This window comes from Hypanus sabinus, chromosome 20, assembly GCF_030144855.1.
Source record: "Hypanus sabinus isolate sHypSab1 chromosome 20, sHypSab1.hap1, whole genome shotgun sequence".
NCBI lineage: Eukaryota > Metazoa > Chordata > Chondrichthyes > Myliobatiformes > Dasyatidae > Hypanus > Hypanus sabinus.
The window spans coordinates 21,595,829-21,620,290 of record NC_082725.1 but is presented as its reverse complement, the minus strand read 5'-3'; the positions used below and the strand labels follow the sequence as shown (position 1 = coordinate 21,620,290).

Genomic DNA, 24,462 nt, shown 5'->3' with positions numbered 1-24,462 from the left:
TCTTTCTTTCGAAACTGCCTGATCTGTTGTCTTTTTTCCCTAAAATTTTCTAATTCATGACTTCAGGACGTTCCAAAGCACTTTATATGTGATGTAGTACTTTTGAAAGGCAGTCATTGTTGTAACTTAGATATGTGCCCTGCAAACTCCCACAAACAAAACTGTGAAAATGGACAGATAACCTGTTCTAGTAATATGGAGAGAACACCAGGAATTGATCCCATCTTCTTTTTTTTTGGCAAAATTGTTCTTTTCTTCTTCCACCCAGCAAAACATCCAATCAACTGCATCACCGACAAAACAGCACTCTCTCACCATTGCACAATACACCAGTTTTTTGTTTAATTCTCTCGGATGGCGACACAGATTCCTCATTTAGAGCTGCAGTGCTATAACCTGATCATACCTCTCTTCTATAATTCATCAAAAGGATAATTAGTGCAACTGGGCATTGGGAGAGATGCTTAGTGCAATCTGTCCAATTAGTATTTATCCCTGGGATGGTCAGCATTAGGTGGCTGGAGGATATTTTAGGTAAGGAAGCAGCAGAGGACTCCAACTACCACTGACTATTTTAGTGCACTTATCAAGAACGATTATTAAGCAAACTACTGAAGCATAGCAGCACAGAAATATAGATGTGGAAAAAATCATTTAGTTCAAGGTTGTTGCGCCATTCAATGTCGAGAGTGACTGATCTTCCTTTTCCCCGTAACATTCAATGCTACTTACTGATAATTTGCCCACCCGGTCAAATCGAAAGCAAAAATAAATAGTGTTAGTGTATCCTACTGGAAAGAAATAATGAACAATCTATACATTATTCTGACTTGCAGATGTTTGAAATGGGTGTAAGTATTATTGTATTCTTAAGTGAAAATGCCATTCATTTAATCATGGATGGTTGTCTGAGGGTCTGAAGAATTTGGGATTTTCCCCTTTATCCCCATAACCCCTCTTCTCACTTCTCTCATTCACAAAACTGAAATCTTTAGGTACAGCCAATATTAGAAAGAGAAAGCTATCAGTGCATTTATCAGAAGAAGAAAAAATACAGGGTCAGTTCTTCCATCAAAATGCACTGGCTCATAGTGGAGGTGCATGCAGGTGCATGTCAAAAATAGCAAGGATATGACATTCATTGTTCAAGTTAATCCACAAGATTGGCAGTTTGAGTTACCCACAATGGGGAACTTGACAGGTCTGGACAGAAGATTTGTTAAAGAAAACATCTGTGTATGTGTAAAGCATTTCCAAGGACTAACAAAAGACAGAGAATATGTTTGGCAGGGCTGTAGTTGCTGTGGTTCAAAAACTGTTTTTTCCTATATTTTCATATGGATGTCACTGAACCATTCAAAACAATAGATTTGTGCACAATTTATATATTAAATTTGTATTTAACAAACCACTAATTAAATATGAAGGTATTTCAGAATATCAGAAATGTGAGTATCACCTACTTGGTATTTACCTCGCAGCAAAGATGAAGAGCTTTATTGCACACCTTGTGTCAATGCATGCTGCTCAAGATAATTAAGAATTAATCCAGCATAATTATGACAAGCACATACAGAAATGATATTAATACAAACCTGTACAATGTATACACTTTTGGTCACTGTGTCCTCAACTGTTTGTTGTTTTTCCATCTTGATTGAAGTGAAAAAGACAAAAGTGCAGATGACAGTGAGTAATCCAGCTCCTGTTCTGTTTCCACAAAAAGATGACTAATTAAATTATACAAAAGCTGACTGGGTATTACCAGCATATTCTGGTTTTATCTAAAACACATATGTTAATTTCCAATCAATTGCCACAGTCTTTTTAAAATGCACAGAATCATAGAGTGCAAAAGGAGGCGTGACTTGCTTGAAAAATTATCAATTACAATTCTCTGTTCTTTTCCTTATGGTCTGCACTTTTCCCCCTGTTCCAGTATACCTTCAAATTAAAGTTTAATGTATTCAGAACATTATAAGCAGAAGTTAATCACAGGAAATCATCCAGCTTCAATTCTACAAAAGAGCAATGTGATGTCAAACTGTCTATTTTTGCTGCTTTATGAGATAGAGCCACAGATCATAGATCACTATAGCACACAAACAGGGCTTTCGGCACATCTCATCTGTGCTAAATTATTAATCTGCCTAGTCCCATCAACCAGTACCCAGACCAATCCTCCAATCCTTTCTCATCCATGTATTCATCCAAATTTCTCTTAAATGTTAAAAATGAACTCGAATGTATAATCTATATTTTCATTTATATTTATCATTATTATTGTTATGAGCAGAGAGACAACATCTGCCGGAAGTAAATTCCTTGTATGTGTACAGGTACTTGGCGATTAAAGTCTGATTCTGATTCTGAGTCAGAATCCACCATTTCTGCTGGCAGCTCAATCCACTCTTACCATGTTTCTCCTTAACTTCTCTTTAAACATTTCACATTTAACCCTCAACCCATGTCCTTTAAACTCACTCAACCTCAGTGGAAAAAAACCTGCTTGCATTTACCCTACCTATACCCCTGATAATTTTGTATACCTCTATCAAATCTCCCCTCAATCTCTTATGGCCCAGAGAATGACATCCTTACCTATTCAACCTTTCCCTATAACTCAAGTCCTCAATTCCTGGAAACATCCTTGTGAATTTTCTCTGCACTCTTTCAATTTTATTGATATCTTTCCTTCAGGTATATGACCAGAACAGCACATAATTTTCCAAATTAGACCTTACCCAAAAGTTCAAACTTTTAATTGTCAAACTTCAAAGTAAATTTATTATCAAAGTACATAAATGTCAGCATACAACCATGGGATTCATTTCCTTGCAGGCAATCACAGTAAATACAAGAAACACCTTAGAATCAATGCAGGACCTCACCCAACAGGACGGACAAGCTATGTGCAGAAAAAAAAATACACCAACAAACTTTGCAAAAATAAAATTTTAAAGAAGAAAATAATAAATAAATAAGCAATAAATATTGAGAACATGACAATGCTCTGTGTAGATGTGTTCAATGGTGGGGTGGGCTCTACCTATGATGGACTGGGCTGAATCCACTACTTTTTGTAGGCTTTTCCATTCAAAGGAATTGGTGTTTCCATACAAGGCCATAATGCAACCAGTCAATATCCTCTCCACCACATATCAATAGAAATTTGTCAAAAATTGAGATAAGGAAGTAGAGGCACTGCCATGCTTTCTTCAGAATGTCATTTATGTGCAAGACCCAGGACAGATCCTTTGAAAAGATAACATTGAGGAATTTGAAGTTCTTGACCCTCTCCACCTCTGATCCTCCAACTACAACTTGCTCATTCACCTCTGGTTTCTTCCACCTGAAGTCAGTAATCATCTCCTTAGTCTTGCTAACATTGAGTAAGAGGTTGTTGTTGTGGCACCACTCAGCCAGATTTTCAATCTCCCTCCTGTATGCTTATTCATTGTTACCCTTGATTCGGCCTACGACCACAGTGACATTGGCTAACTCAAACTTGGCATTGGAGCTGCACTTAGCCTTGCAGTAATAAGTATAAAATGAGTAGAGGAGGGGGCTAAGCTCTGCTGAGGGAGATTGTGGAGGAGATGGTCATGCCGATCCAAATTGCCTGGGGTCTGCAAATAAGGAAATTGAGCATCCAGTTGCACAATGAGGTGGTGAGGTCTAGGGTGTGAAGCTTAGACATCTGCTGTTGACCTGTTGTGATGGGACGCAAACTGGGGTGGATCCAGGTCACTTCTCAGGCAGGAATTGATATGTTTTCTCATCAGCTTCTCAAAGCACTTCATCATCGTGGATGTAAGTGCAACTGGCCAATAGTCATTGAGGCAGGTTACCACCTTCTTCTGAAGCACCAGTATAATTGAAGCCTGCTTGAAGTAGTGGGTACCGCAGACTGCCAATGCAAGAGGTTAAAGATCTCCGTGACCACTCTAGTCAATTGATCGGCAAGTCTTTAGTACTCAGCCAGGTACCATGTCTGGGCCAGATGCTTTCCACGACTTCACCCTCTTGAAGGATGCACCCACATAATCAGGGGTGGTGGGAGTTCATGAAGGTGCCCCCATGATTTGATGATCAAAGTGAGCATAAAAGGCATTGAGCTTATCTGGAAGCAAAGCCAAGTCACTTGGTTTCACTTTGTGGGAGGTGATAGCATTTAAGCCCTGCCACCGCTGCCGAACAATCATCAGTAATTCAAGTTTAGTCCAGAATTACCACTTTGCATGTGAAACGGCTTAGCAGAGATTGCACACGGACCTCTTGAATTTAACATGGTCACCAGACTTGAATGCCACTAATCTGGCCCTCAGCAGATTGTAGATCTATGGTTCACCCAGGGCTGTTGATTAGTGAAGACTCGGAATGATTTTGTGGGGACAAACTTATCTATGACTGTCTTTATAAAGTCCACGACAACCATGGTGCATTCATATCCACTGATGAGTCCTTGAACAGAGCCCAGTTTACTGACTCGAAGGAATCCCATACCGCTCCTCTGCCTCCCTTGACCACTCCTTTATTGTTCTCATCTCTGGAGCCTTACTCTTTAGCTTCTGCCTGTATGCATATTCAAGAAGGACAGCTTAGTGATCAGATTTTCCAAAATATGGCTTAGGTATGGAATGATAGGTATTCCTAATCGCAATGTAACAGTGGTTAAGTGTGCTGAGTTGAATGGGCAGAGTTTTCTTCAAACAAGCCTAATTGAGGTCACTGACACGTATTGGAAATACATCAGGGTAGTCTGTTTCACTTGCTAATTATGACATTCAATACGTCGAGTGCTTTTTTAATATCTGTTTTTGGCAGTACATAAACTGATCAGGATCATGGAGGCTATCACTTGGATAATAGAACAGTCAGCACTTAATCAGCAGATGTTCCAGATTTGGGGAACAAGAGTGCGACGACAGTGGTTCAAGCACCACAAAGAGTTGATCATGAAACACAAACCTCTACTTTTTGCCTTCTCTGAATCAGTAGTCCAGTCTAAAAAGAAAGAAGCCTTTGGGTTTTACCAATATATCTGGAGTGAGCCGCGTCTCTGTGAAACACAGAATGCAGCAATTCCTCCTTTCCGACTGACACAGCAATCTTGCCTTTAGGTCCTGAATTTTGATCTCCAGCGACTGTGTATTTACTAACAAGATACTGAGTAGAGAGAATTTTATTCCTCTGCATTTCAACCTGCCTTGGAGTCCTCCCCTCCTTCCTCTCTTCCAGCCATGTTGATGTACCATACCTGCATGCTTCAGGTTCAAGTCCACTGAGTACTTCAGAAGATAGTGAAATCACGAGTTCCTTAAGACAGTTCGAAAGCACATTGCTTAAAGGGAAATTACAGGCTGCAGATTGCAGGAGGAGAAATTCAGAAGACGTATATTTAGAAGTTTTGTAAGCACCCGCAACATGTCGTCGTGATTCACCAGCGCTATCTTGGTGAAGGGTTGTGTACACCTTCACATGACATCCAAGCTCCTGCTCTCTATGCAGTTAATTACGACACAACTGAACATTTTGGCCCAATTAAACAGCCACCCCAATTAGCTGAAGTTTAACCGATTAAGCAATGATCCAATTAACCGGAATCCACTGTACTTTGATTTACGAAGACCAATGTGCCAAAAGCTTTCTTTATGACCCTATCTACTTGTGATGCCACTTTGAAGGAATTGTAGGTCTGTATTCCAAGATCCACCCCCTGCTCTACCACACTCCTTAGTGCCCTACCATTTGCAGTGTAAATCCTATCCAGGTTTATCCTCCTAAAGTGCAACACCTCACATTTGTCTGCATTAAATTTCATCTGCTATTTTTCAGCCCATTTATACAACTGGTCCAACTGCATATTGTGCATGAATATTACATAGTGTCAAAATAAACTTTTGAAAACATCTTTTCTCTATTAATTACATACTTATTTCCCTTTAAACATTATCTCAAGATACCATTATACTTTATCATTAGAATCAGTTTTCTGATGTGTTAAATTTCAAAATAAACAATTAAACCTTTTTTTTTATAAAGAAATGAGCAAACTTACACAAGAGTAGTATTAGGACTTCTTCCAAGAACTGGCATCAATGGAAATACAGCCAAGACTAAGCAGGAAAATACCCAGCTTAAAGACATAGCCTATGGAAAATAAAAACATGATCATAACAAAACAAAAATTAACACAAATACCATTTAGATCAGATGCAAGTTTATCATTTCCAATTCAAGCGAGATATAATCCATTTATCTGTGTGTTGAAAACCTGTTGAGCAATTGATGTATGTAATCTGCATAGTCTGTCCCAGTTCATGGTATGATGGTCAGGGCTGCTAAACTATAATGAAAGAAGAACTATCACAGATCTCACTTTTGGATATACATTGCTTACATAAAGCAAAATATTTCCTTCACCCAAGTTTATAATTTAATTTGCATTAAATTATAAGCTTCCAATGGATATCTCTTTTAACATGAAGATTAGTTCATAACAGCAACAAGAAATTTTGCTGACCAAAACCAAATGTGAAAGTATAGGATACATCATAAACTTGAATACACAATCCTGGAATACTTAGTATTGGGAAGGTATCCCTGTGATCCATACTGATAGCTATGAGACTAAGGAACAAACTTTCAAGTTTAAAAGTATATTTGTTATCAAAGTATGTATAAATTATACAACCTTGAGATTTGTTTGCTAACAGTCAGCCACAAAGCACGAAACTCATACGAAAACAATTTTAAAAAAACAACACATTAAGTGCAAAGAAAGGGGAAAAAAAACACAAATGATGCAAACAGTAGAAGCAAGCAACATTTCAAACCAAAATAGTAAAGTTATTGGAAGGTAGTCTAAGGATCTGGATATATAAGTGTTTGGATAGACAGGGAGAGATCAGAGATAGTCAATCTAGCTCTGTGCGTGGCAGGTCACGTCTAACCAATCTTAGAGTGATTATCAGGAAAGTGGAAGGAAAGACAGTGGATGTAGTCTACCCGGACATTAGCAAGGCCTCTGACAAGATCCCACTTGGGAGATCGGTCAAGCTGGTTCAGTCACATGAGCAAGAAGTTGTAACTTGGATTTGTGATTGGCTTTGTGGGAAAAGCCAGAGAGTGGTCATAGATAGTTGCTTCTCCAACTGGAGGTCTGTGACTAACGGCATTCCACAAGGAGTGGTGCTTGTTCCGTTGTTGTCATCTATAGTATATCAAAAATCTGGACGATAATGTGGTAAATTGTTTCTGCAGAGTTATGGATGACACCAAGATTGGGGGTGTAATGGACAAAGAGGAAGACTATTAAAGCTTACAGGGAGATCTGGACAAGCTGGAAAGGCAAAATGTTTAAGGGGGACATGAGGGGGAGTTTCTTCACTCAGAAGGTGGAGAGAGTGAGGAACAGCTGCCAGTTGAAGAGGTAGATGCCGGTTTGATTTCAACAATTAAGAAAAATATGGATTAGTACATGGATGGAAGGGGTATGAAGGGCTATAGTTTAGGTGCAGGTCAATGGGAATAGGCAGAATAATAGTTCAGCATGGACTAGATGGACAGAATGGCCTGTTTCCATGCTGTAGTGTTCTATGACTATGTACAAATTATGCTTGAAATACCCACCACCATTAAGATGGAAAACAAAGGTAATTGAGTGTGTACAATTTGAGATTGAAGAATTAATGTTTCTTTTAATATATCTTTCATTGATGTATATTCATCACAAAGAATTGACAAGGTAATGAGCCAATTATTTCTATTGGCTGGCTTTCATGTTGAATATGTGCTAAATCTGTTGTGTAATGAATCAGTGATTCATTACATACCAGATTTAGCTGCAGTGATTTGCAAGTGAACCTCTGCCTGCTGTAAACTGATACTGATTTCATGCATGTAATTTGCAATGCACTCAATGTATTTTTCAGGAGCAATTGCTCTGCTTTTATTGAAAGCAGTTCGTGTAGTATCTGTTTTCTCTGTTCTCTGAACAGAGTGGCTGAGCAATTTAACTTTGTCTGATGTGTAATTGACTACTATAGCCATATGTCCCACTGCCAATTCATTGGCTTGAGGCAGTGTTGTCAAAAGGTACACTGATGTACGGAAGGCTTTCCAGTCATGCTTAATTTCATAGAATATTACAGTCATATAAATAGAAGTGCTCTTTAAAGTAAGTACTATTGTCTTAAAATTCACCATGATTTTGGTTTCTGTAATTGAAGGAAAAAAAAAATTCCGAATTCTATTTAAAATCTTACAGAACTAGTGTATTCAATCTAAGCCATGCACAGATTTTGAGTTTAATTCTATTTCCTTTTGTTACAGAATCTCCTAAAGCAAGAAAAGTTTTTCTCTACTCATTTCAAATACCTACCAACTTCAAATTGCAGTTTATTTTGCAAGCAAAATTAGGTTAAAAGATGACAAATGGTAAAGTTATCAACTGAAAATTAAGTAGCATTATCCTTCAAATCAAAGGAAAGTTTTCAGGAGGCAAGTGCGGTATCACCTTATTGCGATGAAACAGCTTGGATTGTAGAGGCCAGCCAGCAAAGGCGATCAGACCAAGTGTAAGGACTTCACGGTAGAAGAAACTCGCAATCTAGAGAAAAAAATTAATATTCTATATTAAATATGGGGACAGAAGAATTAAATGTCATTAAAACACAGCCACACAAGTGCAAGTATGTCAGCACCACAAAGCAACAGTTTTATAAAACTCAAGTGTTTACAGATACTAGAGCAGTGCCCAATTCTTCCAGCAGAACACCTGACAGAATAGCAAGAATGAAGTTGGTCTTCTCCACAGGCAGATCAATGTGTGCCTTCATTACGTTCAATTGATAAAAGGGAACTGCAGAAATGTTCAGGACAGAGCCACACAGTTGCAAGAATTATCACAGAAATTACTTGTGGACATTAAAGAAATGATTTCAACTGCAGTTAAATACAAAAGTATTAACTATTATAAAGTATTCTAGTTCAAATGGGAAAGACTGTGAGATGCTCATGAATGGTTGCTATGTTCATATCAATCTCCCTTTAGAAGATAAATAGACAAAAAAAAGAATAGTTGACATGCTCAGATGTTTATACTTGAAAGACTGATGTCTGTAGATCTCAAGGAAACAATAAAGCTGTCTGATGTGAAATGCAACCAGTTTCAACATAAAGCATCAACAAATATTTGCTCACAACTCAAATACATTTTCCTTATCAGCCATCAAAATCAGACCAATAGGTGACTCCAGGCTGGCAAGCTCATGCTAACTAGTGATGGACAATAAATATTACCAAATAATTTCTGCTGCACTTCATTGCCTAATATACATTAAAAAAAAATCTTCACATGTTTTTACCTGCTATTATTGACTAAATCCTAAGGATGTTGTACAGGGGCACAACTGAGAGCATCCTGACTGGCTGCATCACTGCCTGATACGGGAACTGTACTTCCCTCAATTACAGGACTCTGCAGAGAGTGGTGCGGACAGCCCAGCACATCTGTGAATGTGAACTTCCCACTATTCAGGACATTTTCAGTGACAGGTGCGACAAAAGAGCCCAAAGGATCATTGGACACCCGAGTCACCCTAACCACAAACTGTTCCAGCTGCTACCATCCGGGAAATGGTACCGTAGCATAAAACCCAGGACCAACAGACTCCTGGACAGCTTCTTTCACCAGACCATCAGACTAATTAATTCACACTAATACAATTGTATTTCTATGCTATATTGACTGTCCTGTTGTACATACTATTTATTACAAATTACTATAAATTGTACATTCAGATGGAGATGTAACGTAAAGATTTTTACTCCTCACATATGTGAAGGATGTAAGAACCAAAGTCAATTCAATTCAATTCACAACCAGTTTCAGGAACAGTTATTAAATCTCAACCATCAGGCTCGTGGACCAGAGAGGATAACTTGGCTCACCCCAACACTGAGCCATTCCCACAACCTATGGACTCACATTCTAGAACTTAATTTCATGTTCTTGATATTTATTGCTTATTAACTTATAATAATTTTTTTTTGTATTTGCACAGTTTGCACATGGGTTGTTTGTTTGCCTTGCTTTGTGCAGTTTTTCACTGAGTCTATGGTGTTTCTTTATATCTGCTGTGAATGCCCGCAAGGAAACAAAACTCAGGGTTGTAAATGGCGATAGTTAATGGGCTTTGATAATAAATTTACTTTGAACTTTATTGGAAAGTCATTATTGACTTTTAACATTGAACAAGCGCATTAAGAGTCATAGAACTAAGTCAGGCAGATCAAATTAAAGTACAGATTAGCCATGATCTAATTGAATGGAGCAACAGAATTAAGAGCACAGACTGACTCAATGTAGCTTTCAATGTTTACTGTACCCTGGTTAAATTAACAATAGTATGTGGTCAAAATATTGATGTTTGCATTCACATAGCTACTAGTATTTTGCAGAGCATCTGGGAAACAATAAATTTCTTCTGCTGTGTTGCCATCTACTACAATTCCAAAGACAGTATTTAAAAGCACAAAGCAAGGCCCCTCAAATGAGAAATGAATGCCCAAATAATCTTTTATGGTGGCTTTCACAGAGAAGCTTAAGGGACATTTTGGCAGGGAATGGATGAGCAGGAAGATATGCAGTTTAAAGTGGCAATGTAGTTGGCGCAGTCACTGTGGGTCTAAGGGGCTGGTCCTGCGTTCTGTGAGTGTAAGCCAAGAGAACGGATGAACTCACTACTCTGGAGAGCTGTTTGCATCCCTTTGAAAATGAGAACTTATCTTCATTCACAAATTAGAAATTAGAAGCAGAAAGTAGAAAATGATCAAAATAATTATGAAATTTCCAAAGCAAAATGCCAACAAAGAAGAACTCCCCTTGCTTTGAGAGTAAAGAGCACTCTCAGAGGCTGGAGAGGTGTTTGAACCCACACCATTCTGAGGCAAATTCAAGAGCAAAGGTGTTACTTCTGGGTACGGACAAAACTATTAACTTTCTCTCAATTGTGTTAACTGCAAACTTCTGCAAGGTCTTTGATCGCGAGATTCTCTGCCAGTGTCATCTTTATTTATTTAACAATTAAGTGCAGAGCAGGCCATTCTGGCCTTTTGTGCCACACTGTCCCAATGACCCCATGACCCGTTAACCCTAACCTAATCACGGAACAATTTACAATGACCAATTAATGGCGGTGTGGGTCTTTGGGCTGTGGGAGGAAACTGGAACACCTAGGGAAAACCCGCACATTCCTTGGGACAGACAGAGACTCCTTTTGAAATGGTGCCCGAATTGAAATCCAATCTCTGGAACTCCCTGAGCTGAAATAGCATCTCCCTAACTGCTACATTACTGTGGCGCTTCTTTACCAACACAAGTAAACATCAGGTATTTGCCTTTAAATCCCACATCACACTTTCCGAGAACTTGCATGCCAAACTATGACATGTATTGATCTGTGAACTCCCTAGCTGCCAGAATTTCCGTTTGCTGGAGTTTCACCTCTGATTTTCAAAAGCAAATCTAAAAATGGAGAAATAGTTTGCAATGCTTACCAAGGTTTCAATCCCCAGAATAAAAAGCAGTGAATAGCCAAGGGATTTTATAGGGTGATGTGTTGAAAATGAATTGATTACATCACAAATGACTCTAAACCTGTTAAACAAGAAGACTAATGTTATTTAGGATGAATCTTGCCCACAGGAAGATCAGTCCTGATCAAAAATACCATTTGTAAAGTAAACACGAGAAATGCTGTAGATGCTGAGAATCCAAAGCAACACACACAAAATGCTGAAAGAACTCAACAGGTTCTAGAGCATCTAGGGAAATTAATAAACAATTTACGCATTACGCCGAGACCCTTCTTCAGGGCTGAAATAGAAGGGGGAAGATGCCAAAATGAAAAGGTGGTGGGAGGGGAAGGAGGCTAGCTGAAAAATGATAGATGAAGTCAAGTGGATGGGAAAGGTAAAGGGCTGGAGAAGAAGGAATCTGACAGATGAAAGTGGACCATAAGACAAAGGGAAGGAAGAGAGGACCCAAGGGGAAGTGATAAGCAGGTGAGAAGAGGTTAAAGGCTAAAATTGGGAATAGAAGCAGGGAGGGGATAGGGGAGGGAAAGATCTTATTACTGGAAGGAGAAATCGATATTCATGCCATCGGTTGGAGGCCACCCAGACAGAATATAAGGTGTTGCTCCTTCACCCTGAGGGTGGCCTCAACCTGGCACACAAGGAGGCCATGGACTGACATGTCGGAATGGGAATTAAAACGTTTGGTCACTGGGGAGCTCTGCTTTTGGCGGATGGACCCAAGGTGCTTTTGGAGCAGTCCTCCAATTTTCGACAGGCCTCACCGATGTAGAGGAGGCCGCATTGGGAGCACTGAACACAACAGTCTTGAAGGTGAAGTGTTGCCTCACCTAGAAGGTCAGTTTGTGGCCCTGAATGGAGGGTGATGGAGGTGGTGAATGGGCAGGTGTAACAATTGGGTCACTTGCAGGGATAAGCTCTAGGAGGGAGATTAGTAATGTAATTTTCTTTAAAGAAGTTAACAAATCTAATTAATCTAATTAATCATTTGTAAGTAAAAATTACAAATTAGAAATGCAGAGAGCAATGGCAGCTTTCAGTTACAATGCAGCTTCAAAATGGCAAAAATGTTCCCAAGGCTTTTATTTAAAAAGAAAATGGCAAGCCTTGCAAAACTGTTTCTCACAACAGTTGCCTTTAAAAACTTATTTTCACATTTCAGATTAAGATTTGCATGTATGACCAAAATTTGTGTAGAAGAATTGCTGTTACAAGCAACAGCATAAAACGTTTTAAACTCAATCTACACAACGTAAAGGTGGGTGGTGTAGTGGCGTCAGCACCAGACTTAGAGGCCAATGGCCTCAGGTTCAAGACCAGCCGGGTCCTTGCACACTTTCCATCTCATCCGTGCTGGATTGAGCATTGAGCTAGCAACTCGGCCTCGTAAAAACAGACAAATGCTAACGGAATAAGGGAAAAAAATGCCGCCATATACGCCACAAGGCTTGAGAAGCAACAACACAGCATAAGCAGAGGACCAGTGAGTAGTCAACCACTAAATGGTCCCCCCAAAAAATTCTGGAAGTCTTTTACAGCTCTGTTTGCATCCTTCAACACAATTTTTGCGATTAACGAACTGTACTGAAGTCCACTGCAATGAAGTACAACAAGTTTGACCAGTCGATCTAAATAATTTACCACTTACTCCTTTATGACTGCATACCACACTGCAACTGGCAGCAGGCAATAAATAAAATATGTCCATGGACAGCTCTGAATCAGCAGAAACAACGTTATCATAACACCAGCTCCAATGAATATCACAGGAAGGTGATTGCCAGTTGACAGCTGTGAAATACATGAAATACAACAGAAGTCTACATTACTGCCAGAACAGTCTTTGAAATTGCATAAACAATCGAGAATGGAAAAAGTAGTCAGGAAACATTTATGGTAATTGCAGCTAATGATTTCAAGCTGTAAGACATTATTGTTAGCTTCAGAATTATGCATACAATTTTACTATTTGATGCCTACCCAGACCAGACTCGGGAGCAATTTTAAAAGTTCATTTTTTTTTCCACCTACCTTGTCCAGTTTGGAGATTGGTTTAGATAATCTTGTGTGGAATTTGACAATCAGCACAAAGACAAAGGTTATCCAGCCCAAAAATCCCAGAGCTACACTAATCCCCAAGAATATACGGTCATAAGTATGATAATAAGAGAGTCCTTCCAGACCAAGTTTTATTAGAGACGTGCAAAGTTTGATCTGCAAAAGAAAACAATGTTACTAATGAAAAGTGCTCTACTGTTAAAATTGTTTAGACCATCAAAATGGAAATCAACTGGCTCCCTTCTGTAATATTATCACTAGTTACTGTTTCTATTATATTAATAGTATTTCTCAGACATATTTTTGGACACTTAAAGGATCAGAGAACAGAAGGATTTTGTGGAAAAGTGATGCTGAAATATATCAGCTATGAAGGGCAGAGCAGGCTCAGGAGCCTATAAACTGCAAAATTCTTTGAATATGTAATTCAGGGGCGAGATGATGGGAATGTAGGGAGGATAAAAACAGGATTAATAAAGGATTAGTCTAAATGGGTGGTGATGATCTGCATAGGCTTGGAAAGTTGAAGGGTTAGTTTCCACATTACATCTATGACTTAAGTTATCATTACAGATACGGCAGAGGAAAATACAAGTTTCCCCCGCTATCCGTAAATAGAGCGTTCCTATGAAACCTTTTGTAAGCCGAAATGGCGTAAAGCGAAGAAGCAGTTACCATTAATTTATATGGGAAAATTTTTTGAGCATTCCCAGACCCAAAAACTAACCTACCAAATCATACCAAATAGCACATAAAACCTAAAATAACACTAACATATAGTAAAAGCAGGAATGATATGATAAATACATAGCCTATATAAAGTAGAAATAATGTATGTACAGTGTAGTTTCACTTAACAGAATCAGGAAGATTCGGCCAAAAACCGATTTGTAGAAAAAAAATCGGAAGGCACACACATGCGCACACACTTGCCCGCACAAGGCGTCATGGTCATGCTAGTCTTTCTCAGGGTAAATACAAGTTTAAAGCGGGTGCCTTTTTTCATAAAAGCGAAAATCCTCTTCGGATTTCTTTTGGTTTGCGAAAACAGGTACTAATGTAGGTCTTTCGTAAAAGCAAAGTGGCGTAAAGCAAACTTTCGTAAAGCAGGGTGTACCTGTATTAATTTTCTCATCACAAAACTCTGGGTCCCATATATGATCATTTATTAATTACCAACACATTTTTCTTTTAAAATACATTATTTCTAAATACATTATCTCAAGGTAGAGCAGAAATTCATGCTTCATTAATGAAGAGGCACTATGATCACTTTGCTTGCAGACATTACTCAATATATCCCAAATTCTTAATTGTCAAATCTGTAAGTAATAGTCACATCATTATATTTGTTTAGGAACATACAATCAAAACAGTACAGTCAGAAACCTGTACACAAAGGCAAATAAACCTGCTTTTTGAGTGGCATGGGAGTTCCATGTTGCTTGCAGTGGCCATAATATATCCATTAGACTTGAAGGCGTTTTGACAAAAAGTAACACCTCTTTGGACAAGTTTAAAAGGATGTGTTATGGCCATTATTTTCTGAGAATGTTTAAGAAACTCCACCCTATAACAGCCATTTTAAGCAAAGGTGCCTCTTTTTTTCACACTTCCAGAAATAAATTGGCCTGCTGTTACATCTCTAATCTACTGATGCGTAGCCTATGCAGAATTAGGGGCAAGTATGAAAACAAAAAACTCAGGAAATTATTAGCACACAAAAAAATTCTGAAGAACTCAGCAGGTCAGGCAGAATCTATGAAGGGAAATTTCAGCCTTCTTAATAATAGAAAAAAAATTAAGTCAGTGATGCTTCTCTCTATAAGACAGACTACATCCAACATATATATTTTTTATTTATTTATTGTTTTTATTTAGAGTTACAGTGCGGAACAGGCCCTTCCGGCCCAACGAGCCATACTGCTCAGCAACCCACCAATTTAACTCCTAGCCTAATCACAGGACAATTTACAGTAATCAATTAACTTACTAACTGGTACATCTTTGAACTGTGGGAGGAAACATGTGAAAACAGGTAGAATGTACCAAATTTATTACAGCGGACGCCAGAAATGAACTCTGATGCACCGAGCTGTAATAATGTCACGCTCACCACTATGTACTGTGGCAGATTGACACACTGAATATTTCAATACACAAATTAGCTTCTTTGATTCTTGAACAGGCAAACATTTCAAAACAGGCAAGCTCAGTTTAAATTGCACGAACCTTGTTTCATCCATTGATACAGTGGAAATTTCATAGTCAAATGTGCTGCAGCTTTACATTTTTGATATGTCTACATAAGTCTGCAGATAACACATTCACTTGTCACTGATTTCACTTCTGTCAAGTGCCTCAGTAAGTGGACAATGACACAGAATAGAGAAGGATGGAGAACTCGAAGGTCAGCAAAGTAAAGATTCACCTCTCGGCCTCTAATACTAAATATTTTTGAAGCCTTATTTTGCCCCATGAGAAGCACCATGGGATGCAACGAAGCTAAAATATGTTAAATTATGAAGGACGGTGGTGTATTAATCCAATTTGGGACCTCAGAATTACGAAAACGTGGCATAAACTGCAAATTAGAGCTAAACCACTGTAGGATGATGTCCAGGAGCACACAACAGAAAATGTGCAGCTCCCCTTCTGATTAGGTGGAGTGGGATCGGATCACTTGCAAATAACAATGACTTTTAAGATAAGGAAGCAACTAAGGTGAGTAGATTCAGCCACCTGCTGTACTCACTGTACACCCATGATTGCGTAGCCAAGTTTCCATCAAACTCAATATATAAATTTGCTGATGACACCACAATCATAGGCCGTATCTTGGGTAATGATGAGTCTCAGTACAGAGAGGAAATTAAGAACCTGGTGGCATGGTGCGAAGACAATAACCTATCCCTCAACGTCAGCAAGACAAAGAAATTGGTTGTTGACTTCAGAAGGAGTAGCGGACCGGACGATCCCATCTACATCGGTGGTGTGCAGGTGGAACAGGTCAAAAGCTTTAAGTTCCTCGGGGTGAATATCACAAATCACCTGACTTAGTCTAACCAAGCAGAATCCACTGCCAAGAAGGCCCACCAGCACCTTTACTTCCTGAGAAAGCTGAAGAAATTTGGCTTGTCCCCTAAAATACTCACTAATTTTTATAGATGCACCATAGTAAGCATTCTTCTAGGGTGCATCACAACCTGGTTTGGAAGTTGTCCTGTCTAAGACTGGAAGAAGCTGTAGAAGATCGTGAACATAGCCCAGCACATCACACAAACCAATCTTCCATCCTTGGACTCACTTTACACCGCACGCTGTCGGAGCAGTGCTGCCAGGATAATCAAGGACACAAGCCACCCAGCCAACACACTTTTTATCCCTCTTCCCTCCGGGAGAAGGTTCAGGAGCTTGAAATTCGTATGGCCAGATTTGGGAACAGCTTCTTTCCAACTGTGATAAGACTGCTGAACGGATCCTGACCCGGATCTGGGCCGTACCTTCCAAATATCCGGGCCTGACTTACACTACCTTACTTTCCCTTTTTTATTTTCTAATTATGATTTATAATTTAAATTTTTATTATATTTACTTTGATTTATACTTCAGGGAGCACAAAGCGCAGAATCAAATATTGCTGTGGTGATTGTACGCTCTAGTATCAATTGTTTGGAACAATAAAGTAAAGATTGTCCATTCACTTGTATTTCTCCATTAATTTGTAGCCTATGGAACTAACTGTACCCCTGAACTTGGAATTGGAATATTATTGTAACACATGCTGAGATACAGTGAAAAGCTTGTCATTATGCAGTAGAACAAGATTAAACAATAACAATGCAAAATAAATTGCAACAGCTACAGAGAAAGACCTGTGTTCTTTCTTTTTGTCCTGTAAGCAACGTGGTGCAAGATCATAATGAGGTAGATTGTGAGGTCAAGAGTCCATCTTATCGTACTAGAGAACCGTTCAATAGTCTTTTTCACAGTTGGGTAGAAGCTGTCCTTGAGTCTGGCTTTCAGGCTTTTGTATCCTCTGTCCGATGAAAAAGGGGGCAAAAAGATGTGAATGTTTGGGTCTTTGATCAAGCTGTCTGCTTTACAGAGGCAGCGAGAATTACAGACAAGAGTCCATAGATGGAGGCTGTTTTCCCTGATGTGCAGAACTGTGTTTACAGATCTCTGCACTTTCTATTGATCTCATGCAGAGCAGTGGCCATACCTAGCTGTTATGCATCCAGATAGTATGGAATGGACTTTTTAAAAATTCTAACTTCAGTTTTCTTTAGAGCAGGTATCAGATATAGGCCATTTTGCCCATTGAATCTGCTCCACCATTTCATTGATCCAATTTTTCACTCAACCTGCCTTCTCCCCATATCCATTAAATCCTGACCAATCGAGAATCCACCAATCTCTGCCTTAAATATACCTAAAGACTTGGCCTCCTCAGCTGTCTGTGGCAAAGAATTCCACAGATTCTGTACAGGTCCAACCTTCCCTGGAAGAGAGTCCAAAGATCCAAAAAATGTTATACCCTTCCACTTACACAAACTCCTTAGCCATGAGTTAAACTGTATAATCTTCCTAGTTATGGTTTCACTAGCACGTGGCATGAATAGCAATAGATCACAATCCTGGATGTCCTGCCCTTTAATTTAGCACCTAAGTCCCTGAACTCCCTTTGCAGAACCTTGCCACTTCCCTTAGCCATGTTATTAGTACCTACATGGACCATGACTTCTGGCTGTTCACCCTCCCACTTAAGAATGCTGTGGACGCAAACTGAGATATCCTAGACCCTGGCAGCCAGGAGGCAACATACCATCTGGGAATCTTGTTCTTGCCCACAGAACTTCTTGTCCATTCCCCTTACTAATGAATCAACAAACCAATCACCACAGTGTGCCTCTTCTTCCCTCTTCCCTTCTGAGTGACATCATGTATAACTTAATGTTTAATTTAAAGTATTTCCTGTCAATGCTACTTACTGTAATGATGCTATGTGCGTGTGATGTTGCTGCAAGGAAGTTTTTCAAAGCACCTGTGCATGCATGTACTTTTGCATATGACAATAAATTCAACTTTGACGTTGTCTCATTTGCTGGGTATTTACTGCATTCCCTTATTTCCAGTTTCTAGTCTTTTTCCCTACCTCACAATTTCAGCCCCCTTTTATTCCCTCCTCCTTTATCCCCATTCACTTTCTTCTACTTAAATCTCCTCCAGACAGATCCGTACTCAACAAACCTCCCAACCACCATGGGCACTGCCCACTCTGCAGTTGTCTGCATTTTGATTTTCAGCTTCTAAAGGTCTTATCAAATGAAAAGACGTGATTAAAATGGAAATACAGCAGAAAGCTTACCAGACTATAACATTTTTGTATGAACAGTAACATTAAAAGATAAACACATTAATTTTTTTGAATCCCAAAGTACAGAGGTTCATTACTCAATTATAATCTGTATTTTAAGATCAGTATTTAAACATGAATGGTTTTGTGATTATTCTCTTCTTAGAAGCCTTCTACAAAACAAAGTAAAATACATTATTGCTTAATATTAAAAATCAATCAAGATTCTATTGCTTGCTTAAATTGTTTATTACATGAATTTAATTCAATAATCTAAATAACTAGTTTCAATAGAATACTTACTGCTTTATCATACTGATGTTGCTGTATGTACAATCTCACTGTTCGAAGCATGTCCTGTTCCTTGGAAAGCGGAAGGGGTCTAATAAAGAAATATTAATTATTGAAACATTTAAGTGCTCAATAAGCTAGCCCTTCATGGATACAAACCCCTGTGACACGCACCATTCCATGATTACTGACTCTATCTTGCTCTCTGGCAAAAGTCTGAGGCACAGGCAGACTCTCTATAACCTTGGACTTGTCTTCACACAGAAGTGACCCCCATATTAAGGAAGGGTTGCTTCCTAGAAAACTGGGCATATCGCGGGCTTCCATGACTTGACATTATGTCACTTGTGCATGCGTCAAGAAACACAGGTTGAAAGAAACTGTGATGACTCATGTACTTTTACCTTCCCCCAACCACACCCACACAAATCTTGTGATAGCAATTTTTATTCCATATCTCAAATTGCCAGCCAGAGATTTGTGAATTCCAGTAACATGAATGGCCATAACATAGGGGCTGCCTGTATCCACGTAGTCATACAGGGTGCTTATTCTATCTCTGCAATATCACTGGCCACTACTCCTCCTTCATTCTATCTGCGATTGATGGGTCATTCTAAAACATTATTATCAACATGCCAACTCATACCAAGTCCTAGTCACCCATTTGCCCCTGACCTACATTGGCTCCCAGCAGGAATTTAAAGACCCACTTTAAAATTCCAGTCGTGTTTTTCAAATTCCTCCAATTACCTTGCTTCTTCCTACTACAGCTATAAACTCTTGAACCCAATAAATCTCCGCAGTACATGTCCAATTTTAGTTGCTTCAACATTGGCATTCATGCCGTCATAGGTTTACGTATTAAAATCTGAGATACCCCTTCCTAAACTTTTCCAACCATCTCCCACACTTTCTTCATTCAAAATGCTCCACCACTTGAATCAAATTTTGCTCACCTGCTCTAAAGTCCCCCATGTGGTTATGTAGCAAATTGCACCTAAAGACACCCCCCCCCCCCCCCCCCCCCAACAAACCAGCTGGAAGGTTTGACTACTTAAGTCAGTAGCCTTGATTTTATGCTTAAAAGTCAGCATTCACTGAGACCCCACTAGGTTTTACCAACTCAACTTAGAGGAAGTTCAGGGCTCCAGGGCACAGACTTTCATCCAACCTTCTATTTGTATCAAGTAGTCATTTGGAATGAGCCATCATGAAGTTCAAAGATGGAGTGGGGAATTCCTCAGATTTCTCAGCATTTTTACTGAGAGATGTGCCTGTTTTGGGAAGTGTGATAGTGATTTCAATGGGAAGAAAAATGCCACTGGGAAGAATGCATATTTAAGTTAATTTTCTTATTGAAACGCTGTTCTAAGTGTATTGTTTTGTTGCTGGATAGTATGATAACTGCACAATGGTCAATTCTATCTGCACTTCTACAGATTATGAAGCAACCACACCTGCCACAGTGCAAGAAGATCTGCACAACATTCAAGTAGAGCTACTGACTGTTTATTCTCTGTATGTTTAGGACTGTGTTCAACTAGCTACCCTTGACATCTAACTGCATTATCATTGCAAAATCCTCTGATCAGAACCTTGATCAGCCCCAGACAGATAAATCATGTGGTTACAAGAGAGGATGAGAAGTTAGGTGTTTTTCAGAGAGTGACCCAATTCCTGACTTTCACAAACTTTTCTACCAACAACAAAAGTATAATTTAGAAAAGCAATGGCTTCTTGAATACTGCTTGGCAAATCACATTTGCTTGGATGCCTGCATCACAAACAAAGTCAAAACCTCGCCGTCATTTAGTACAGGCAGCTTGTTTGTTTCTTCCCCCCTCGACAACCCCCAACTCATCACTCTTAGCATTCAATCCTCTGCCACAGGTGCACTGTGCCACAGTACGTGCAATACACTGCAACAAATCACTAATGCTTATTTTTGACAGCACGCCTCAAAAAAAAGCGACCTCTATGATTCAGAAGGACAAGAACAGCAAGCACTTGGGAACACTGCCTCATACAAATTCCTTTCCAGGCTATGCATATGGCACTGAGTTTCTTGACTGCTGTTTAGAACAAGATAAGATTAGCTTCACATCACATGCACATTGAAACCTCGAAACATACAGCAAAATGCATCTCGTGTCAATAACCAACGCAGTCTGAGAATGTGCAGGGAGCAGCCCCCACGTGTCGCTATGTTTCTGACGTCAATATAGCTTTTGTTGCCAACAACTTACTAACCCAAACCTGTATGTCTTATTGGAATGTGGGAGGAATCGGGAGCAATCAGAGGAAATGCATTCCGCCACTGGGAGGATGTACAAACTCCTTATAGACAGCAGTGTGAAATTAACTCTAATTGACTTTACAGATGGTGCTGTAAAGTGTTGCGTTAACTGCCACACTACCCTGCCGCATGGTGCATTCATGCCAAGATTGATGAACTAAGATTACAAGGATAAATATATACTGCTACAAACTATTAGCCATAACGGACATGAAGAAAAAATTGCTTTAATGGCAAGAAATTATTTCCATTGGTTGATTAATCAAAGACTGAGGGATATCATCTCAATATTAAATCAGAAACAAAGCAACTGCTGGTAGATGTAATGTGTGTTGCAAGTCTGGAACTCTCTTACACCAGAGACACTTAATGTTAAATCCATAACCATCGCCGGCACGTGTAGATGGGCATAAAGGGTATTACTGACTATGCAAGAAAAAGTAACTCACAACACCTCCAAACAACTCCCAGACGCTCTAAACAACTTTTAACAAGGCTTTGAGGCATGCAACACAATACTGACCACAACATGGCTGCTCACCCTCCCACATGTGCAGCCACTGTCTGTAACAGCAGCAGACGTGAGAAAGACTCTGCAGAGAGTCAACCCACAAAGGCAGCTGGGTCAGAGAACATCTCAGGCCGAGTACTCAGGGAGTGTGCACACTAGCTCACTGATGCTGACGTGAACATCTTCAACTCTTCACTCATCCAGGCTGCTGTCTCCACGTGCTTCGAATCAGCCACCATCATCCCCGTCTACACCATCAGCCACCATCTACACCGTCAGAACTAAACTACTACCACACAGTGACACTGACACCAATCATCATGAAGTGCTTTGAACGGGTAAAGGCACGCATCAAAAACTCCATTCCTGCAACACTGGACACGCACCAATATGCTTAATAGAAATGCTCTATGACTGATGCCATAGCACCAGTCATGTACCTGACCCTGACACACCTAGAAGACAAGGACACTAATGGCAGGATGCTGCTTCTGGATTTCGGTTTGGCATTCAACACCATTGTCCCACAGACCTTGGTGATCAAACTCCTTCTCCTCAGTCTAAACACACCACTGCACAACTGGGTGTTGGGACTTCCTAACCAGCAGATAGTTAGCATGCACAACTGCTCCTGTCTACCCCGGCTCAGCCCATTGCTGTACATTCTGCTCACACATGACTGCATGGTTAAGTACCCAAGTAATCACATTGTCAAGTTCACTGAGGACACCACAGTGTGGTGGAACTCAGCACCATCACCAACGAGATTGCCTACAGACAGGAGGCGGAAGAGTTCAAGTCCTGATGCCAGGGGAAATAACCTCTTCCACAATGTCAACAAGACAAAGCAGGCGGTTAGCAACTTTGGAAGAACCCACACATCTCTTTATATCAGTGTCACAGCACTGGAAACTGCGAACAGTTTTAAACTCCTTGGAGTGCACATTTCGCACAACCTCTCATGGTCGCGAAATACATTCTTCAGAATCAGGAAAGCTCACCAACATCTCTACTTCCTGAGGAGGCTGAAGAGAGCGAGACTATGGACATCAAGACTAATGTCCTTGTACTGATGCACATCAGAGAGCATCCTAGCAAGCGACATCCCTGCATGGTATGGGAACTACACTGTAGTGGACAGAAAGGCTCCACAACGGGTAGTCAAAACTGCCCATTGCATCACCAGCACAAGCAACATCATGAAGGATCCCATCCACTCTGCTCATGGACTGCTTGTCCCCTCGCATCAGGGAGGAGGCTAACATAGCATCCACACCAGGACCACCAGACTCAAAAGCAGTTACTTTCCCCAAACGTTAAGGCCGATCAACACCTCCACCCACTAACCTGTCCATCCATGCCCCCAACACTACTACCTTAACATTTCCTGTCATTCAACCTATGACATTCCTGTGCCTAGCGTCACTTTATGGATATACAATTTTTTTATTATTGTATTCTTTATCTTCATGTGTTTCTTTTTTTTTGCATTGCATCCAGAGCAACAATACTTCCATTCTCCTTTACATTTGCATTCTGGAAATGGCAGAAAATTATCTCGAATCTTGAATAATTACGAATCTGAGAATGATTTATCTCTGTTAAATATATTTTGGGATTTGGAACAATCGCAAGTTTTGGGAGGTAATTCATCACCATGATCTCATTAAGTGATAATCATGCTCGACAGGGTGAGTGAAATGGCTCCCCTGTCACAATGTTCTAGAGCAGAGGTTCCCAACCGTTTTTATGCTATGGACCCCAGATTGGGAACCCTTATTCAAAAAGAAGCAAAGTGAGAGATACAAATACTTCACAAATAGCGTGAAGCAGCTCTTGGTGGTGAGAATCATAGACAATTTATGAGGTATGAGGGACTTTATCATAAACAATTCTATTCCACGGGGAGCAGCTGACAAGAAAAACAATCTATGCAGTGCGAACAGCAAAATGTCATAGCAGGTAATGACTAAATTTAATACTGCTTTATAGATCCACTGAACTTGCACTATTACCAGGTTGATCGATTGCCGGCAATAGAATAGCATCATGGGAGATTACCAGGCAGACACAGAGAAAGTTTCAAGGATGTTCTCAAAGCTTCCTTCCCACCAGGATCCATGAACCAGGGCCATTCAAAGTGGAAAAGGAGCATTTGGGATGGTATTGAGATCCAGAAGGTCATGCAGTTGAACCATTAAGAAGTCCGGCTTGTAAGGCAGGAGGAGTTTACTGGCTCCTGTTGGTCACTTTCTGACTACCACCACACAGGTCCTGTCCTCTTCTCGCTACAACCATTGGGTAGGTAGTACAGGAGCTTTAAGTCCCACACCACCAGGC

The 24,462-nt window shown here is 39.9% G+C and overlaps 1 protein-coding gene across 4 annotated transcripts in view; it reads right to left on the bottom strand.

Annotated features, from left to right (window-relative positions):
• The window catches only part of pign (phosphatidylinositol glycan anchor biosynthesis, class N), a 129,087-nt gene that overhangs the window by 37,404 nt on the left and 67,221 nt on the right, over positions 1–24,462 (bottom strand). For 2 of the 4 annotated variants that reach the window (XM_059945227.1, XM_059945228.1), the window contains 7 exons: positions 19,325–19,403; positions 13,636–13,818; positions 13,253–13,395; positions 11,566–11,665; positions 8,522–8,614; positions 6,062–6,153; positions 1,596–1,710 (listed from right to left, as the gene is read on the bottom strand). In XM_059945227.1, the coding sequence (XP_059801210.1) occupies positions 1,596–1,710; positions 6,062–6,153; positions 8,522–8,614; positions 11,566–11,665; positions 13,253–13,395; positions 13,636–13,818; positions 19,325–19,403 (805 nt within the window). The remainder of the gene's footprint in view (positions 1–1,595; positions 1,711–6,061; positions 6,154–8,521; positions 8,615–11,565; positions 11,666–13,252; positions 13,396–13,635; positions 13,819–19,324; positions 19,404–24,462) is intronic. The other 2 variants (XM_059945229.1, XM_059945230.1) reach the window with 2 other exon arrangements.